Raw genomic sequence first — 20524 nt, 5'->3', positions numbered from 1 at the left:
CAGAGTTTAAGTTTTCCCTATGAAATGGTGAGCTGTGGGTTCACCCTGGAAACTGTGTTCAGGCTTGCTTTCCCAGCACCTGCCTTGCCAGAACCTGGCTCATAACAGGCATCCAGGTCGTCTGTTGAATGAGTAAATGCCCAGAAGTACACACCGAGCCTGTCCGCACGGGGCTCTCAAGCCAGTAACTGTGCTCAGACTTATCATCCACGTCTCCCTGTGGCCAGGCTTAGTTCTTGGCACATCCTAGACTTTCAGAAACCTTGATGAAAAGATGAGTGCTGTACACCCATACGATGGACTGTTATTCAGCCATAAAAAGGAATGGATTTCTGACACATGTACAGTACGCATGAACCTTGAATACATTATGCTAAATGAAATAAGCCAGCCCGAAAACGACGCGTACGGCGTGAGTCCACTTAGCGAGTCGCCTGGAGCAGTCACGGCCATAGAAATAGACGGTAGAATGGTGGTGACGGGGGGCGGGGGGTGGGAGCTGTTGTTTAGTGGGTGCAGAGCTTCTGTTTGGGCTGATGAACAAGTTCTGGGGCTGGAAAGTGGTGATGTTTGCACGACATTGTGACTGTACTTAATGCCACTGAATTATACCCTTTAGAAATGGCTAAAATGGTAAATTTCATGTTGTGTATGGTTTCCCACTCATGGTGGACAGGTTTCAGCAGAGCTTCCAGACTAAGACAGACTAGGAAGAAGGACCTGGCCCAACTTTGGAAAAATCGGCCACAAAAACCATATGAATAGCAGCGGAGCGTTGTCTGATAAAGCTCCGGGAGGCAAGAGGATGGAGCAGAGGGACCGGGCAGGGTTCCTGTGCTGTGCACGGGGCGCTAGTAGTCGGAATCCACTCAACTGCGCTAACAACGAGATCGTTTACCACAATAAAAAATACCGCCAAGGACAAAAGGATGGACGCTGCTTTTCTTTTCTGCTTCTCTCTGCCCACTGGGCCTCCTGTTCCTGTCCCCCCGGACGAGGTGCTGTGGTGCCCCTCCCTGAGGAGTTCTCCCTGCTGGGGTTCACATCAGTGCAGGCCTCGTACTCTGGTCAGGGCTCCCTGCTACCCAGTCCTCTGATTTCCTCGGCCACAAATTTACAAAGGGCGGCTTCGGGAGCACCAGGGCATGTCCCAAAGGTGCGTCACCTGCCTTACAAGGCAGAAGTCCCGCCACGGTCTTTCCTCCGCCCGTCATGCTGCCCGCGTGATGGATGGGCATCATCCCCCTCACAGCCCCCACGGGAAGGGAACGGGGTGGAGCTCGCCCTCCTCCTGCTGTGAAGTTGTTGAGATTAAAGGCAGGTGTGCTTGGGAGGGCCAGGCAGACACTTATTTGTAATAATACAGGGCACATAAAGCTCAAAAACAGGGCGTAGTGATTTTTTCCCTCAGTCCGTAAAGCAGACTCCGCTTCCACCACATCCTTTCTATCAGGGGAAAGGAAAATGGGTAGGAGAGGCTTCGTTCTGACGCTCCTTCCTAAGTAGTGGCAAAAAGGGCCGCGGTTGGTGAGTTTGTACAGACGGCAGGGTCTGCTGCCCTCGCACGCAGCCCCGTTCACAGCTCCTGGCCTCGGGTGACCACCTCGGTCTGACTGGTTCGTGTCCTGTCCACTGCACCCAGACCACATGATTCACCCAGACGTGCCCTTCATCGGAACAGGGTCTCTCTTCACCCCGAGGACCTCGTCACAGGAGACCCAGACCAGAGTCACGGTGAGAGTCGGGCTTGGGCAGCTGCGCCGAGCAGCCGGCTCGCCCTTCCGGGCAGCGGGGCTGGCTCGCCGGGCGGCTCCCCCACGGCTGCACCAGGCACATGCTGCCCTGAAGTTAAACTGTCCCTCCCTCTCCTCATGAGGTCAGTTGGTGTGAGTGTCACTTCGCTGCCCGAGCTGTGATGTTCCTCCGTGGGCTAACGCAAGACGTCTTTTAATTGTGCGCAGGAGTGACTTCCAGGCTGACCGGGGGAGGGTCCTGGGGCAGAAGGCATCTTCAGCAAACTCCAGAGCTAAGAAGAGGCGGAGAGGTGAGGAGGGGAGCGGGCAGGTGTCTGCCTTCCGTCTGGGTGCTGAGGATGACAAGGCTGCTGCAGGGGAGCTGGTGCGGTAAGGGGAGGGCCGAGCTATCGGGAGCTGAGAAGCAGGCATCGTGGCAGCTTCATGGCACAGGGACACGCTGTGAAGGGTGGGTGGCTTTCCCCAGCCGTGGGTAAGTTAGCTCCTCGTGGACCCAGGGTGACGTGGGCGGAGAGGTGAGGGCCTTGGCGGCTGGGAGCAAGGGTGCCCTTCTGATGCATCACCACTGAGAAGAGACAGCGCCTGTGGAAGGGGCCCAGTTTCTGAGTTTTGTTTAATGAAGGTACCCGCGGGTGGGATGGCGTTGATTAGCAGCTTGTCCATCCCTCCCGTGAGCCTCTCTGAGCCCTGTATTATCAATATTCCCAGGACCCAAAGTACCCTCCTCCGTTGACCTCCTTCCAGTAAAGAGCCTGTCTGAGTCCAAGCACCTGTGCTGGCTGCTGAGTGGCCCTGACTCCCGTGAGGCCCTGTGTCCCTCCTTCCCGGAGTTGGCACACACAGTCCTTCCTGAAAAACTTCCACTCAGGAGTGAGTGGGGGAGGTGCCGTTTGATCAGTGATCAGCCGAGGACGTCAGGCTCCACCTAGCCATCTCTTGATGCTGCCTGTTCTCTGGAGACTTTTCCAGGGTCTGGAGCAGGAGCGTCTATGATATATACATGTGTATATGCTAAGATATATCATTTAAAAGCTACACGTTGGGGCCTGCGTGGTGGTGCAGTGCTTAAGTGCGCACATTCCACTTTGGCAGCCCGGGGTTCGCCGGTTTGGATCCCAGGAGCGGACATGGCACCGCTTGGCAAGCCATGCTGTGGCAGGCATCCCACATATAAAGTAGAGGAAGATGGGCACAGATGTTAGCTCAGGGCTGATCTTCCTCAAAAAAAAGAAAAAGCTACACGTTACCACTGTACCAGTACTCTGCCGAAGTTTTACATCAATGATCGCGCTGTATCCACACAGGCAGATACTCTGTTGCTGCTTGAGAGATGAGGAAACTGAGGGTCAGAGAAGCTTGTGAGTGAGTAGCAGACCTGGGGCTGGAACCAACATGGGTCTGTTTGACTCTCTCACCCATGCTGGCGCAAGACTGCCTCCAGAACAAGACCGGCCAGCATTTACACACACAGCCCCAGGGTCTCACTGCTCTGAGTGGCCTAGTGGCCACCCCGGCTCTGAGCCCTTCGCCCAGCCCCTTCTCAGCGCCCGTGCGGAATCCCGGGGGAGCCCACTTGCTTCCCAGCCTTCCTCTTCGCAGGAGGTGCCCAGAAGACCATCCATAAGAATCCTGAGTCTTCACCGTGCGGCCTGCCCGGGACCGTGTGTCCCAGGAGAGTGTGGACCCTGACCAGCGCCAGGCCATGGACCTGAGGAGCCACCGGAAGAGAACAAGTGCCAACTTCGCTTTTCAGATCCCGCCTCCCTGGGGCATGCCCAGCCCCCGCTGTGGTCGGCAGGAGCACAGCCTTGCCCTGCCCAGCCCTCAATTCACGGCCGGCAGCTCCCTTCTGCCTGTGCCCGGTGCCGTGTGCTGCAAACACAGGTGACCTTTGCAGCCATTCCGTCTCAGCCTGCTTCCACGGAGACAACCTGTTTGCACCAACTGTCTGGAACACATCCTGCCTGTGTTGGCTCCCAGAGCGCCTGCCCCTGGACCTTCTGCCCAGAGAGGCCGAGGGCCTGTCATCCCGAGACCACGGGCAGGCTCTTGAAAGCAGCCCCGCTTCCACCCAGCTGTGGCTCCAGGCGGCTCAAGTCCCCCCACCTTCCTGGGTCTCTACTCCCCTGATGAGGGGTGGGTCACGGCCCCAACCAGCCCACTGTGTGTGATAGGGTGCTTTGCGGAACAGTTTCTGCCAAGTTGGTTCCCATGTGGTGTTTGTTGGTCACAGCTAATTATTAAGTCCTTGGTGGCGGCAGCAGACATTGTTTCCCTGGATCCTGCCTTCCTTCTTCCCCTCACCCCCCACGGCTACAGAACAGAACCCATTGTGGGCGCTGGGGGTTGGCTGAACACAAATTTTCCAGGGAACCCCTGATGGGCTCAGTGCTGGGGTTTTGTGTTTCGGGCTGAAACTCAACTGGATAAAGCGTTATTCATTGATGCTGACATGCTCGGTCTCTGCTCTGTGCACTTCCCTCTCCCACGCTGGACCGGGTCCCTTACAGGCCATTTAGGTAATTCATCGAGAGCAATTCACAGCATTTACTCAGCACATTGATAGTCTGTGCGGAATTGCAGAATGCTAGGATTTCCAGATCACAGAGACATCATCAAGGGCCAGATTTTGCCAGCTGTGCTCAGAAGCGTGGGTCAGAAAGGAGGAGCAGCTGAGCGAGCAAGCTGGTTCCGAGCCCTCCTCCCCGTCCCCGGGTGAGAGCGCCCCTGCGTGCTCCTGCTTTGGGCATGGAGCCTCTGCGTGAGATTTCTGTGACCCCAAAAGCAATCTGGAAATCCAGTGATGGAGTCCATCCCCTCATTCGTTTATCGGGTGAAGAAACTGCCCCACTGAGGGTCCTTCTCTTATCTAAGGTCCGTGTGAGTCAGTGAGTTGATGCCAGGGTGAGTTAGCACACGGGTCTCCCCACTTCCCTGTGCCCCATTTATTACACATGCTGGGATGATTCTGGAACCCATCAGTGGGCTGCCTTTCCCCTTGCCTGGCCACTGTCTCATGGAAAAGGATTTACCTGGAGGATCGAGAGGGGCAGAAAGCATCCCAGAAAAGCCCTAACAGCATTGTCGAGGTCACTCTCCGTTTTTACCAAGGGCCAGCTTGATTACGCAATGCCGCAGCCCCCTCTGAAGCTGTGCAGTGCACAGCCTGAGAGACTGTAGCCCTGGTTTCCACTTAGGTGTATGAAAGCCAAAACCAAAACTGGGCCAGAGGCTTTAGTTCAGCGTCATGCAGAGGAAGAACACAGGCTTTGAAGCCGGCCGATCTGGGTTCAGATCTTGGTTCCACCACTTACCAGTCCTGGGAGCATGAACAAGCTGGTCCATAGCGCTGACTTCAGGCTTTTTATCTGAAAATAGAGCTGATGGTATCTAACGCAAGACTGTCTTGAGGAATTAAGTGTTATAGTCTGTGTAGAACCCTATGTAAAGCTTATCAAGGACTTGACAAAGGTCCCTTTTCCTATAACTCAACCTCTCTCTTGCTCTCATACACATGCAGGTTTGAGTCAAAATAAGAAACCAAACATTTTTAAAGTTTACCCATAGCTTGCAAACTTCTGGATTTCGTCACAAGCTTAACATTAACCAAATTAAATTTGTGGTGCCTGTAGACCATGGGCCTGTCTTAATCTTTCGCAGAGCACTTATAAAACTGAGCATTTCCTGGGGGAATAGGACTGTGGGTTCCCAGAGAAAACTCTGTGAGGGGAACTGGACAGGCTGAAAGAATTAAGTCCTGTGGCTTTGACTCTGGAAGCCCCTGGGATGTCCTGGGCCTTGGGAGACGACGGCCCGGACAGACTCTGGCAGTGCAGTCAGACCCCTCATTGTCCCGGCTCCCTGGGTGTGCTCCGACTCTCAAACCGTCCTTTATTCGATGTTCAGACAGAAACCATAGGCCCAGAAGCTTGTTTTCAAAATCTAGGAAAACAGATGTTTTTGCTTATTTTTCTCTCCCTCACGCCAGAAAGCTCACTGACTTTTCATGGGTTCTGAGCCAATTTTTTTTTTTTCTTTTTACTTTTAAGACAAGTCTTGGAAAAATAGTCATTGTAAAATGAGGGGGCAGGACAGGCATCCCAGACTAGGAAAGCCCTATTTTAGACTCGAATGAAAATGTCTAAGAACCTGAAGGCAGGGAGTCCTGGAGTGGGCAGGAATGAGGGGGAGGGACGAAGGAGTCTGCGGGAGTCTGCCTGGCGTTTTCCCAGGCCTGCCATGCCTGGTGCCCCCCACAGGCTGCTGAGAAGCCAGCTGTGTGGCCGTGGAAGGGCTGTGTCGATGGCATGGGTGCCGTGTACCAAGCAAGGCCCAGGCCACTCACAGGCCCTGAGTATTATAGCCAGCACAGACGTCTTAGCTGCTGAATTAATTTCTATTGCTGCTGTAACCGAACACCACAAATTTAGTGGCTTAAAACAACACATCTTTATTACCTTACAACGTGTTGGTCAGAAGCCCAACTTGGTCTCACCCGGCTAAGATCCAGGTGTTGGCAGGGCCGCATTCCTTTCTGGAGGGTCCATGAGAGATTTCACTTTCTCTCCTTCCCTTTTCCAGCTGCTCAAGGCAGCCCGCATTCCTTGGCTCGTGCTCCTCTTCCTTCACTTTCAAAGCCGGCTACAGCAGATTGAGTCCTTCCCACATGGCATCACGGCCATCTCCTCTTCTGCCCCCCCTCCCCTCCTGGGGACCCATGTGATTATGTTGGGCCCACCTGGATAATCCAGGATAATCTCCCTGTTTTAAGGTCAGCTGCTTACCTCCTGAGCTCTGTGCATCCTTGGTTCCCCTTTGCCACATAAGATAATATATGTTCCAGGATTAGGACATGGACATCTTTGGGGGAGGGGACACATTATTGCCTATCATAAATACAGAGGTCATTTTCACACTAAATAATTTTGACTCAGTTGCAGAAACAGGGTCTAACTCAAGCTAATAAAAAGAAAAGGATTTTATTGGCTTATATACTTGGAAAGAAAAGTGCGTTTGGCTTCAGGCAGAGCTGGATCCAGGTGTCCAACAAGGTCATCAGGGCCCTCCATTTCTCTGCTCAGCTTTCTTTGTGCTGGTTTGGTTCCCAGGCACCGGCTGTCTGCACGGTGGCTGGGACAGCTCCCAGGCACTCGACGCTTACAGAGTCCTCCAAACCCAGGATCCCAGAGAGGGATCCATGACGTCTTTTTGGAGAGCACCAGCAAAATCCTGAGCATTGCTTGGGTCGCACGCACATCCCTGGACCAGTCCCTGTTCAGGGAGATACTAGAACAGGAGGAGTCGCCTTTGCAGAGCCCTGTGCACCGAGTGGGGAGGGAGAGGCTCTCCAGAGGAAATTCAGAAGGGGGAGGAGCCAGGCCGGCCAAACCCCTGGGGTCCACCCCACCCTCTTGTTGCTGGATTTCAGAACCATGCAGCTGATACGTTACCCTGTTCAGAGCTCATTTGGCTTCAGGCAACGAGACACTCAGACTTGAAAGAGAACAGGAGAGGCTCAGCCAGAGCAGGTGGTCAGACAACTCAGGAAGCCTGTCTCAGAGAAGAGGGGCTGCGTGGTGGTCGGGAGCATCGGTGTGTGAACCAGACTGCTCGAGTCATATCCAGGTTGTTGGTGGTGTTTACTTGACCTCTCTGTGCCTCAGTTTCCTCCTCTGTAAAATGGGGTTGGCAGCAGTCCCCACCTCGTGTGTTTGTTGTGTTGATACAAATAAAGTGTAGGATGGTCCTCGATGCCGACTGAGCACTCACTGCCTGATCGCTTTGACGATGGTTGGTGTCGCTAAGGAAGCCCCAGAGGCTGGCTCAGGGACCTGGAAGGTGGTTGGGATCCAGTCAGTACTTTCATTTGTGTCTTTTTCTAGCTGGGGCCACGCCGTCTCTTATCTCTGGAACGTTCTCTCTCAGCCACCTCAGTGGGACCTGAGGTTCTCACCTGTAAGGTGGATTTTTCATGGGGTTTTCAGTGGACATCCTCTCACCTCTGGCCTCGACGTACGTGTCCACCCCCAAGGGAACATGGGGTCGCTGTTCCTGAGGCCAGAGACTTGAGAGCTGGGCTGTAAGTGACAGCGCACCCGCTCGTTAGCTGCGCCCGTCAGCGACCTTGGTCAGCGGGCTCGGGGAGGGGCAGCTGCAGTTCAAGGGGGAGTTGACCACCTTGTCCTTGACCTGTGTGCCCAGCAAATTGGAATTTTTCTACAGAACAGAAGAGAGTCAGTCGCAAAAAAATAATGGTTGTATCTAGATGTTTGGGAGTAGGACGGCTCTGGGAACTGCTTTGTTCTGATATGACTTACCCTGTGGTATTTGCAGAGAAAAATTGATCGTTCTCCCCTTATCATAAATAGTAGGGACATTTTCAGCTCCAATTAGAAACGCTCTAATTGTTGCTTGGACGAAGACCCCATTCCTTCTACATGCTGCACGGAGCTCAGAACCCCTTCCTGGAGTAGAAGCTGCAGTGAGAGAGGAATGCTCAGGTTCAGTGTCAGGAGAGTAGGCTCCAGAGTGACCAGGGCCATCCCCTGGTCGTCCCTTTGGTGACGGGAGGAGAAGCCCGCATTTGCTCTCTGTTCCCTGTGCTCCTCCACCTCTCTCGGAGCCCCTGGATTTTTGCGGCCTTCTCAGTCCAGGGTCTCAGAGCATCCCCAAGGGCAGAGGTTTCTGCCTGTGGAGCCCTCGTCCTTCTCTCCAAGGACTTGAGTGAGACTCCCCCTGGGCAAGCGGTTCCCCGGTGACAGAGGGAAGGAAGGAGGCTGAGGGGTTTCTTAGCCCTGAGGCACTGCAGGAAGGGTGGAGATGGCCTGGATCTGGGCTGGGCATCTTAGGAAGCACTGCGATTTGGGGGAAGAGAAAGCATTGTTAGGATTTGACAGAGCTCTGCTGGGGAGGCCTCCGCCGTCCAGGCTCTCCTGCCCCTTTCTAGCTGAACAGTTTGCAGGCTGCACGCTTGCTTTCAGACGCTTTGGTTTTGAAGCAGTCAATAAAAAAGCATCCTGCTGCCAGGGCCAACTGTCACAAAGGGAAGAGAGAGCATCGCAAACTGGGGGGGAACGCGCGCGAGAGAGATATTGCAGAGCGGACGTGTGGCTCTGCGGGCCTGACCCCGTGTGCCTTGTCTCCCCTGAAGGACCCCGTGGTTCAATGGATGGGGCTTCAACCTCCCCAGAGGGCAGTCTCTGCTGGACAAGTGGAACCTCATCCCCGAGGGCGTCGACATCCTCATGACGCACGGGCCTCCGCTAGGTAAGTGAGCAGAGGGGTCCTAGGTCACAGAGAACCCTTTCCTCCGAAGCTTAATGAGATAATGAGTAATGCTTCAGGGACATCATCATTTCCCTCCAAAAAAAAAGCGAATACAAAAAGAGAAGTCAATGTCTTTAAAGAAACCAGTATGATAATTAAACTCAGCAGTTCTGCTGGGCTTACAGGTGTTCTTGAAATTAAATTTTTTGATTTAGTTAAGTCAGGGAAAATCAAATGAGTGTGGAGCGCCCCAGTCTTTTGAGCTTGATAATTTATATTAAGAACGGTGTTCACTTGGGCGTGGGGTGGGGGTGGGGAATGGGAGGAACGCGTGGACCCCCCCAGGCCCGGGGCTTTCGAATGGCAATGAGACGATGGAAACTCTTGTTCAAAGGAGCTCATTTTCCTGCCTATATAGTGGTGAGACCTGGGAGATCTTTAAAGTTTAACGTTTGAGCTGATTAAAGGTGAAGAAACCCTTTTTCTTTTTTTTAAGCTAAAGCATTAGGTAAGGACATAAAGTCACAGACACTCATCCCACAGACGCGCTGGGCCTGCGTGCGGGGTTAGATGGCCCGTGCACTGCCGGGCTGCCCCATGGTGACTGTTTGACTTACGTGATTATCTCCTGATTGTCCGCGGGCTTGCTGTCTGTCTGGCTTGGCCACGGAACGTTTTTCAGCAGGACTGCGCCTGGACGCCCGTCCCCTGGGAATTCCTGGTGCCGCAGCCCTTCCTGTCCAGCGAAGGTGCACACAGGAAATTCAGACGCCTCACTCTTAGCAGGAGAGTTTTCTCTTTTTTTTTAATGCAGGAAAAAGCACACAACCCGAAATCTACTCTTAACAAAATTTTGAATGTACAGCACTAGCAAAGAGTTTGGAGCCTCTTAGTTTGGAGAGAGAGGAGATGCTTAATACAAAAATAAATGATTGTCGTGGTGTTTTCCTGGGTTGGGGTTGTTATCCTTGTCACTTCCCTCCTCTGTCAGCCTGAAAAATGCAAAATCTAGCTTGCATCCCTAATATGAATGTAGTCTTTGTAGATATTTTCCCTCCAAGCCACTCAGGGCTGCTCTCCATCCCCAGTGAGTGGCGTGCTATGTGTGCTCATGGAAACAGCGGAGGGGAGAGCCGGGGCTGAGCTGCGGTGGCACATTTTAGTGATGGAGGAAGCAGGAGAAGGGGGACCAGTTCTGTTGCAGACACGGAAATTGTACACATTTGCACAAGATCAGCACTTCCTGGTTTTTCCAACACTTCGAAGTCAGCATCTCCAGCTTTTTTCCCCAACTCCATCCCACCCCATCCCATGTTTCAAAAGACTATACTTATCAACAACCTTTATCAGGTCACAATTAGTTAATTTCCCTGTTTCACAATCATTAGAGACTAACTGAGTCATTAATTGCTAGCTGAACATTCTGATCAGCAGGACCCTGCAGACAGCATCCTGGCCAGCTTGGTCCTCCCTGCGCAGCCTCACAGGTGCACGCGTGAGTCCCCTGAGGCTGCTCACTGTGGGACCTGGACGTCCCCAGCACGGAAGCATTGACAGGACTCAAGCGTTGCTTGGATGTAACTTTGAACAGAACAGTTGATGCACAGACTTGTCAAGTCATTAATTTTGGTACAGAGGCAAGTGGCAGTAATAGGAAGTCTGAATTCTAGCCTCCAAAGAAATCAGACATTCCAGGGGCTCTTAATAGGGAGGCTGCATGGGAGAGATGGGGCAGCCCAGAGAATGGCTGTGCACAAGGCAGAGCAAGGACCACATCGTGGAGTTCCAGAGCGAGGGCAGGCACCGTGTTCCCAAGGCCCAGCTGGACCTTAGTCTGCGCAGATGTTGGGATTCTTCTAACAGTGCTGGGGGGAGGGGCGGGGGTTGGGGGCGTGGGGAGTCTCTCCTACTGGGAAGGGAAGCCTCCCCCACGTGGGACTTTGCTGTGATGGTATGAGGGAGATGCTTTCTTAGGTGATTGTATGTGAAATATTTCCCCCTTCCAGGAAAACACGTTCATGAGAGAATATGCCAGTCACCCGTGGATTAACCATTTTTTCCTCTAATTAACAGAGTTTTAAAGCCACTGGTTGGATTTTTTATAGGGCCCTCTCTTTCCTCTGCTGTTCTTCCAGACTTTCTGGCCACTCCCCACACCCCAGCTAACATGTCTTTACAGAGATGCTAAATCTTCATTTCTCCAGTTTCGCAGAGAGAGTGGAAGAAGCTTGTCTGTCCCTTTCTGCCCGATCTCGTTCCTAAATAGCAGAATCATCAGACGGAGCCATGGGACGGATTCCCACTGACCACGGTTTAGCCTTTCGTCTCACCTGCCTCTTTCCATCCCATCCTGGGAGGCGTAGGGATTCCATTTCGGACCATAATCATCCAGATAGCTGAATTTTGCTATAATTCATGTCAGTTTTTATGGATTTTCTGCATTAAGCGTAGAACTAAGTGGCTTTTACTTTAAAGGTAGTCAGTTAGTCCCGGCTTGCTGGATGCCACCACGAGGTCACATTGTTGCACGTCGCTAGGGAGCAGCCTGGGGCAGGAACCTGGTGTTCCCCTGCTGTGGTCCTCACAAACCACCCCAGTGAGGGCTGATGCACCTCAGGAGAGCGAGGGATCCTGTGGCCGGTTTACGGGCAGCCCCTCCGCACCCTTCTTCTTTGAACCACCTTGCAAGGAAACTGCTATAAGAAAGATATAATTAAAAAAGAGAAAGTGACTGAGTTGAGAGAGAAAGAGATATTAGGAAACTGCTAGGAATAAATGTCATTGGGCCCATGAAGAAGATTTGAAACCCATGGCTGAATAAATCAAATCCCTTACAGAAAAAAGAAAAAAAAAAATGTTAATTAACAGGAAGAAAAAAATGGAAACCAAAAAAAAAAATTTCAAGAAGACAAAGTGACACGTGAAAAGTCCCTTAAAAGCCATCGTGAGCTTTAATGGCGAGGCGGGGATTACAGATAACGTAATAAACCTCGTGTGAGTTACGGCTTCCGGAAAGTCTCAGTGAAGGCTTACCTGAAGAGGGGAATTAAGAGTATCGATTGCATTGCCCTTAGGTTTTCGAGACTGGGTGCCAAAGGAGCTGCAGAGGGTGGGCTGCGTGGAGCTCTTGAACACCGTGCAGCGGCGCGTCCGGCCCAAGCTCCACGTGTTCGGCGGCATCCACGAAGGTAAGACCAGAAGGGGGGCGCCCGCGGCGTGGGCCTGCCTGTGGTCTCCCCCAGGGGCCTTGGCCGAGCTGGGAACAAGGGAGCATGGCGCTCCGACTGCTTTGCCGGCGGCCCCCGCACAGGGTGACTTGGGAGGAGCATCCCATGCGTGGTGTGGCCGCTGCTCTCTGCTGAGCGGCCGAGCGGGAGCCAGGTGGGGCCCACATTGCGGGGGAGCCCCGGAGGCCCCCGGGCAGCTCTGGAAGCTCAGACTCTGAGGAGGGGTCTTGGTAACCACCTCACAGAGCAGCCCTGAGGTAGGGCTGGCAGATTGTCCCTTTAAGGGTGTTAAGAGAGGTGGCCTGGAGAGTGGACTGAATAGCTTCTGCGGCCTCCTCCCGCCTGTAGACGCTGCCTTGTGCAGGATGCACTCAGGCCCCAGAAGGCAGACAGGACATCATCTGCGAAATAACTTGCACGCGGGGAAAGGCCGAGAGGAGAACTGGCGGGAGCCTGCACATCTGCCGGTGGGCCGTCCTTACCGACCTTGGGAAACCTGCGGCTTCTCAGAGGCCACCGGCCTGTTGGCCGCACTGAGGGGGAAAGTGACTAATCTGCACTGTGACTGCCTTTCGGGCTAAGCTGGCGTCGAGTGCCAGGGCCGGGAGCCTCGCAGGAGCCCTGGGGCGCTGGGTTTCATGGCCATCCTCCTTCAGACCGGGGGTGACCAGGACCTGCTCCGCCCACAGCACAGGCCTGGGCACAGTGGGCTGACTTCCCCCCTCTCTGGAGTCACTCCCGTGAATCTGCAGGTGAGGGGTGTGGGCCTCTGTGCCTGATGGAGCAAAAAACAAAATTTGCTTTTCAAAGCCTGCACCCCCACTGGCCTCCTACTCAGGTGTAGAATGAAAAGCTCACTGAAATCTCCCCTAGGCCAGAGAAGACTCAGCTCGCTCCCAGGGCAGGCACGCTGAGGGGGTGGGAGCCGGGTGCAGCCCCCAACAGGGGTGTCGTCCTGCCCTGACTTGAGCTGTACCCCCTGACAAGGAGGGTTCGTCTCTAAGGCATGATGCCCCCTGGGGATCAGAGCTCACATCCACACGGCATTTCTGGGGCAGGTCTCAGGGTGGGTTCCTGCAACATGCCTCTCAGTTTGCATTTCTTCCTTTTTTTTTCCAATCATTAATTAGCTTTAAACTAGCCAGACAATTGGGGAATTCCACTGAAGTCCCAAAATAATAAACTTGCTTAAAAGGGAGGAGATCAAATTCAAATAAACTTGTCTCGCTTTTATTCGCTTCAGACAGCTGAAGAGGGCAGAGAGAGGGCAAATACCAGCCTCTTGATGGAGAGAGATAACAAGACTTTATGACCCCAGAACTAAACAGTGCACGTTTTAAATGTCTCTTTTCTTTTCTTAAGAGATTTTTCCATTGACCCTCATTAAGCTTTCCACAGGCTTACTCAGAGAAATTTTAGCAAATGGAAAAAAACCCGGCCCTCATCAGTTGTTTCTGTAAGTCCTGGTGATTTTGTTTTTTCACAGACGTATTTCTCTATGCCGTAAGAGCAAGATAACCATGTAGAATGACCGACTTAATTGCTGAGACTATAAGGCAAATATAAGATGTCCAGAGAGATGTTGTGCAGATTTGCAAACATGCTGAAAATTTCAACAAATTAAAAATTATGAAAGGAACATACATCCCAGAGACCCGGGGAAACGTTCGTAGCTTTTTTCCAATAGGTCACAGAGATTTGCGTGGCACATGGGGGGCATTTTTGCTTGGTCCAGAGTCCAGGTAGCTTAGGAGGCAGCGTCCTCTGGTGATGTTTCTCCACCTCGCCAGGACCTGTGAAGACTTGGCTCTTGAATGACGTGGTCTCAGCATGGAAGGCACACAATTCTTCAGATCAGATCCTCGGTTGTTAACCCTCATCCAGGCAGTTTGGTGATCATTCTGTAGCTAAGGAGGCTGCACAGGCCTCTCCCTCCTCCCAGGGCAGGGCGTCTGCCCCTCCTGTCAGAAGCCCACGTGGGGCTCGGATGGCGTGCCCTGGGGGAATGTCTTCTGTCACCCCTCTTGTTGCCTGGAACTCAATGGTTAACACAGGGCTCTGAAATGAAAATCAGATTTTAACAAAAGGGAAAAAAGTTTCTTTTGTATTCTCACTAGGAAAAAATCGCAGCCTTTCCCTGACAAATCTAGTATTTAAATAAGGAAAAAAGAATCCCTTTTATTTGAAGGAAAGGGTTCTCTCTTTAAAGAACATAGAATAAAATGGGGAGGCAGCATCTGGAAGCTGTTATATCTGGGGAAGCTCCTCTGCGTCGTTTCATCCGCCGCCCCCCCCCCCCCCCAGCAGGGGTTTCTTGGTTTTCCTTGCCCGGCGGCCCTGCACTGAGTCACCGCCATGGGTATACGTGACAGTAAGTGCGGCTCTGTCTCTCCCCAGGTTACGGCATCATGACCGACGGGTACACCACGTACATCAATGCCTCCACGTGTACAGTCAGCTTCCAGCCGACCAACCCTCCAATTATATTTGACCTTCCAAACCCGCAGGGTTCCTGAAGCTCGACGTGCCCCATTGGAATGTGAGGGAAGATCTACAAACTGCCGTTTTTCTAATTATAAACTTACGTTCTCTTACTCGTTTATTTCCAAATCCTGTGAGTTCTTTTTGTAAATTGCTGGAACACAAATGATGCTAGAGGTTGTGCTTCTTCCTTGTTTTTTTTTTTAAAATGGGGCATCCATTTGAAATCAAAGGAGCGTTGTGAATTTGTAAAGTGACTTCTGTTTTCTCAAAGGCCATGCCGTTGTAAATTGTTAGTGTTCGCCAAAGGACAGCCAAGCTTTCTTTTTAAAAGGTGACAAAAGTCTAATTTTAATACGCTTTAAGCTGGAAGAAAATGAAAAGAAGAAACAGGTAGGCAGTGTTTTAAAAACCACCCAGATTTGCACAGCTGTTAGAGAGTGTTGTTTGAAGTATTTTATGTTTTGATGTTTTGTTGTTGTTTTCTTGGTAATGCTTCTTTTTTGCAGACGTGGCCCGGATTCATAGCAATCTTTGCAACAAAAGTAGACGTGGGAGAGCCGTCTCCACACTCCCTGTAAGGAAGGCTGTGTCAAGGGAGGAAATGGCCCTCGCTGAAAGGATGCTTAACTAGTGAGATCCACGCTGTCGTTAGCTTCATTGTTTGTTTGTTTCTTTTAAATTATTTTAGCTTTAAAAATATGGAAATGGAATCTGTCAAGAGCAGATATTTTACGCAGTAAGAAAAAAAAATGAGCGTGCAGACTCCTTTTCAATAGGGGTTTATATATATAAATATTTTTTGTGTATTATGACTAAGTTAGGAGTTGAATATTGCCAAGGACAGTACAACTGTAAGGGACGCTGTGTAGCGGGGCATCGGAAGTCCCAAGGAGCTGACGTTTCCTCAGATCTCAAGGTCTTAAAGAGCTTGAGTCAAATCTAGGTACAGTACAGGCGTGTACAGACGTGAATGGACTCAGCGGAAGCGAAGGAAAGTAAGGCTTAGTTGTCCTCTATATTTAAATACCCCGGATTGTCTTCTTGCTTCCTCCCCCCCATTTTGCACTGTGTGTCGATGCAATCTTCGCTAGCACAACATATTGTCGCTAATAGTCATTTCTGTTCTCCCGTTGTAAATGCTGTTGAGCTTTATTCTATTTTATGTTATCTTGCTAATGAAATTTAGGAAAGCAGTCGTTTCTTTAAATTTATTGTGATATTCTATATCTAGCGGCCTTTATATGCAAATAAACTTGCAAGATTTTTAAACCTGTGCTCTTTGGGGGGTGGCTAGTGGGAGGCTGGTGGCTCGGTCCTGGGGAGGAGGCATTTATTCCTACGCAATGTCAGGCTCCCCTTCAGAAGAATCAGAATAAGTGACTTTTTTTTTTCTAATTTTCAATAAATTTTTATCGCCCACCCTTCAGGGGCCAGCAGGTAGATTGAGGAGGCACTGGGTGTACGTTCCCTTCTGTCCACACAGTGTCATCTAACCTGCCGTAGATTTCAGAGGGGGAGACTTTGTCTTTGGCCCTTGTAGTTTCCACAGGAACAGAGCAAGCGTGCAGTGGGGCTGGAGACGCTGGTGTGCACATGCGTGTGGACGTGTTTGGACGTGAAAGGGTGGGCCCATGGGGATGGAGTACCACCCACACACTCTCAGTTGTCCCCAGGAGCAGTTGCTGTCTCCCCTCACTGCTGTTCCCACGATGTCCAGCGCTGCAATGCGGCAGCAGGCGGTAGGATGGGGAAGCTGTGTCCTCTTTCCTGTGGAAGAGCTGGCGAGGAAAAGCAGCATGGTCGTGAATCTGCGGTGTATCCCGGGTGTGCATCCCAGTGCCCACTGGACTGTATTCTGACACGTCTCCCTTCCTTCCTACCCATTGTGGATTCTTTGGTGTAATTCCTAAAAAGAATTCTTGATTTCGTACCAGCAGAGTAGAGAGAATATTCTAGGCAAGAATTCCAGCTCAGACTCACGTGTGATCATCTTGGGCCATCATAGTTGCTGATAGTCATTGAGGGTCTCTGCTGCCGCCCTGAGCCTGCAGTGGCCACTTTGGTCTGAGCTCACCGAGCAGATGCTCGAGCTTCCGTGCCAGAGGTGGTCCGTGAGCCCAGCAGCTAAGACAGGCCAGAGGAGGTACGGTGAGAGCTTAATAGCCCTCCTCTGGGCTGCTGCGTGGTAGAAGCGGGTGTTGGCCCCAGAGTCTTTCCTAGGGAGAGGAGGGCTGATTGGAAATTTCCTCTGGTTACTCTGCAAGGAGCTAGACTCAGACTTCCGGAAAAGCAGGCTTTCCAGAGACGGGTGGATCCTCCTGCTGACAGGTGGGTGTGCGCGGCCCTCGAGAGCACATCTGGACGCAAACTAATCAAGCCAAGCGCTTACCAGCATGGCTCCACGTGCGGAGGCAAGAGGGCGCAGCCTGCAGACTCCGCAGGGTGGGCTGGCTCATGCACAGAGCTTCCTTCGCAGGTCCTGTTCTCCGTTGCGTGTGCAGGAACTGCCCCTGGAGGCCGATGACTGTCTGGAGGCCTGCAGCTTTGCCCAGCGGAGGACAAGGGGCAGGGAAGCATCTGAGACAGCGCTCACAGGTGGGGCGCATCTCCCCTCCATCTCTGGCTATTGCTAGCAGGTCTCAGGTTTTGTTTCTCATCCTCACCAAACCCTCGGGGACGTCACGTAAGCCCCACTTGATAGATCAGAGACCAGGGCTCCCAAAGTTAAATAACTTCCCCAGGAAGACGGAAGGTTCAAAGCCAGGTCTGATGCCACAGCCCTGTCCATCGCGCCGCCTCTGGATGAGAAATGCTGATGGTCAGGGGCTGATAAGACACCATGCCCGCCTGGGGCGTCTCCTGTCCCCCCGCTGGAGGCCCTGCGGCGTGGCCTTACGACAGCATCAAGTTGGACCCCTCCCCTCTGCCTGAGGCCCCGCACATGGAGGGGTGGATGAGAGCACAGAGCCTGGAGCCAGCGGCCTGCCCACATCCCGGTCGCACCGACCGGCACAGGTGCCTCTGTCTGGGCGCTCACAGTCGCTGTGAGATGGGGCCGTGATGATGGGGAAGGTGTCGTGGTTGTTATGTGATGTGTCATGTGATGCAGAGATCACGGCCTCGCGCCCAGTCAGTGGCGCACGGTGTTTGTTGACTGAGATTCCCCTGCTGCCCGAGACGCTCCAGGCAGGACCTGTCTGTGGGCTCAGAGCACCAGTGGCTTTATTTCCAGGAAAGTGTGTTTGTTTTCATTGCTTGGAAACATAAGGAACCTCTGTTCATAAGAATGTGAAGAACCCCGAGGGTATTCGCAAGAGGCAGATAAGGGGCCTGACTTTTCAGGCTGGGTGTCATATTTTGTGAAGTCCCTTCTAACCTCAGAATAGGAAGGGTCTGCACTCTTCCAGGCTGCTTCAAAGGGTGCCCGAGGATCTCAGCATCTCTCTCCCCTTGGAGTCTTTGCAGTCCATCTCACTGTCTCTTCAGGCTCAGCTAGTGGATTGTTTTCTCTGCATTTCCTCCCAATCCCCTTTGGTCTCGTAAAGATGTTGGGAGTTGCTGAAATCTCCTTCAGAGGCAGGTCACTGTTACTTGGACGGGTGGCCAGCCTTAAGCCTGCCTTCATCTCCATCACTTAAGTGAATAAACCCCGTGACCCAGGTCTCAAGTCGGGAGAAGCAGGAGCTGGGTTTGGGGTTTGTCGACTGCAGATGAAGCACCTGCTGCGCCCAGAGCAACACCCCTGCCCCAGTCCTCACCCAGCAAGGGCTTGCTCCTATGGCAGGGTCGACATGCATGCATTATTTTGGTTTCCCGGTATCTGTTCATGCCCTGTTCCCACTTCCCTAAAAGTTTTAAGGTGTTTTCTGTTTAATTATTAAACCGAAGTGAATTAAGGTCTGCTTTGTTTTGAGAATTTGGCTGTGAGCTGGGGCATCTGGAAACCGTGCTGGGCGCAGGGCAGGAGGATGTGGCGGTCCAGGACTGGGCAGGCTTGACAGGTGGCCTCACCTAAGGCTCCAGGCCCCCTTCCGGAGGTGGCTTCTCAGTGCCACTTCTCGATGAAGCCGCAGGATTGCCGTGGGCAGCCCGCTCTCCAGCGTGGCCTCCCAGAAGTTCAGAGCTGCCTTTTCAAGATGTCATTCCCACCTTGCTGCTCCTGTCCTGCCTTTGCCTGGAAGAGAAAACCACAGTGATTCAGAATCTTCTCTGAGAAGCCTCTGTCGTCCCTGCTGCCCATGTAAAGTCAGCCCGTGCTGCTCCTGAGAAGTTCAGAGAGGGTGAGTGGCACGCCTGTGGTCACACAGCAGTGAGAGATAGCCTCACTTTGGCATCTGGACTCTTAATTTTGAACACGAACTGCTTTTTCAGCTTGACATTCAGGAATAATCGAAGATGGGTAGATCAGTTTGGGCAGACATACTGTGGTTTTGTAGCATAGAACGAGCTGCTTATCTGGCTTGTTATTGTTAAACCTGATTATGGAAAGAAACCTCAGAACCTGCCCTGCTAGTGTGCCCCTGAGGGTTCACTTTCTTTCCCTTCAGCGACCGGCCACCCACAACTCTGGTGAGCACCCACTTCCTCCTCCTCTGAGAGATGAGGGCGCAGCTTCTGCCTTATCTCCCTCTGAACTTTGACCTCTTTGTCGTGCGTTTTGACACACGTGTGTGTGTTGGTCTGGGAGACATCCGGTGTCCGTAAGAGCCACCGCCCGTGGAATCAGACACGCTTGTTCTCACGTCTCAGCCACGCCATTTACCATCTGGGAGCCTCCGACCTCCTGCGTCACTTCTGTCGGCCTCGGACCCCACGCGTGTATAGTGGGGACAAGCCCTCCCTCACCGTGCATTTGTCAGAGTTGACGTGAGGACATCAGTAGGGGCCTGGGCCCAGTGAGCTGTTATAATACGGAAGGTTTTATTAGGCTGTCAATCATAATTTCTTAAAGCAAAAAAACCAAAAAACAAAAAAGCAACATTGAGCTTATTTTTCTGTGTTAATCAGAGCCCTTCGCGAGAGGAGGTGAATTCCTTGAGCTGGACCGAGTCAGGGTGTTGGAGCCACAAGCCCAGACTGTACTAAATGGAGCTCGTTAAGCTCCTGTCTCTGCGAACTGCCTGACAAGGCCTTTGTGGTGGGTTCCTCGGACTCCTCATTTCCTTCCTGAATTAGGGATGCATCACAAGACAATGGCCTTGAGGTGAAAGGCCCCAGCGTCTGTGTCTGGGTAACTAATGGGAGAGGAGAAGAGCGTTTCAGTTAGCCCGCGGACCCACAGAGGTACTGAAAGCACGGCAGACTGAGCGCTTGGAGGTGGAGCCGGCCCCCGTCAGTCAGCTCTGAATTTTATGAAGCCACAGTTAGCACGAGGCGCATCCGCAGGCTCTCAGCCTGCTCACCAAGGAAGAGGGCCTGTGGCTTCCTAGCCCGCTTCTGCCCCGACCTTAGTGGATGACCTTGAGATTAGGTTGAGCTCTTCAGTAGAAGCTCCTGAAATAGCAAATGACTTGGAACCCAAATGCTCCCTGCCTGGACTGTGCTGCACGCCCTTACACTCCGGCTGTAAGCTCAGGTGACGGCTGCTTCATCCTCTGAGGGAGTCATACGTCCTGTTCGCCTGCCCTGAACCCCATACCTGTACCCAGAACACCCTCGCATGGTGCTACCACACCGGCCTCTGCCTGCACCACGGTCTGATTGTTGCTTGTCTGCCCAGGAGCTCCCAGGGTCAGCCACCAGGTCTTCCATCTCTGCTTTCTCAGCTTCCAAGTCTGAAGAAATGCTTGCTTA

General features: G+C 52.4%; 1 protein-coding gene across 6 annotated transcripts in view; it reads left to right on the top strand.

The window, feature by feature from the left end:
* The window catches only part of MPPED2 (metallophosphoesterase domain containing 2), a 170265-nt gene extending 154265 nt beyond the window's left edge, over positions 1–16000 (top strand). For all 6 annotated transcript variants that reach the window (XM_023646209.2, XM_001918269.5, XM_014741846.3 and 3 more), the window contains 3 exons: positions 8905–9020; positions 12095–12208; positions 14645–16000. In XM_023646209.2, the coding sequence (XP_023501977.1) occupies positions 8905–9020; positions 12095–12208; positions 14645–14763 (349 nt within the window). In that variant the 3' untranslated portion in view covers positions 14764–16000. The remainder of the gene's footprint in view (positions 1–8904; positions 9021–12094; positions 12209–14644) is intronic.
* The last annotated feature ends 4524 nt before the right edge of the window (positions 16001–20524 follow it).

Source organism: Equus caballus, chromosome 7 (assembly GCF_041296265.1).
Source record: "Equus caballus isolate H_3958 breed thoroughbred chromosome 7, TB-T2T, whole genome shotgun sequence".
In the NCBI taxonomy this organism is placed as follows: domain Eukaryota; kingdom Metazoa; phylum Chordata; class Mammalia; order Perissodactyla; family Equidae; genus Equus; species Equus caballus.
The sequence above is the reverse complement of the archived record's forward strand: the minus strand, read 5'-3'. Positions and strand labels throughout refer to the sequence as shown.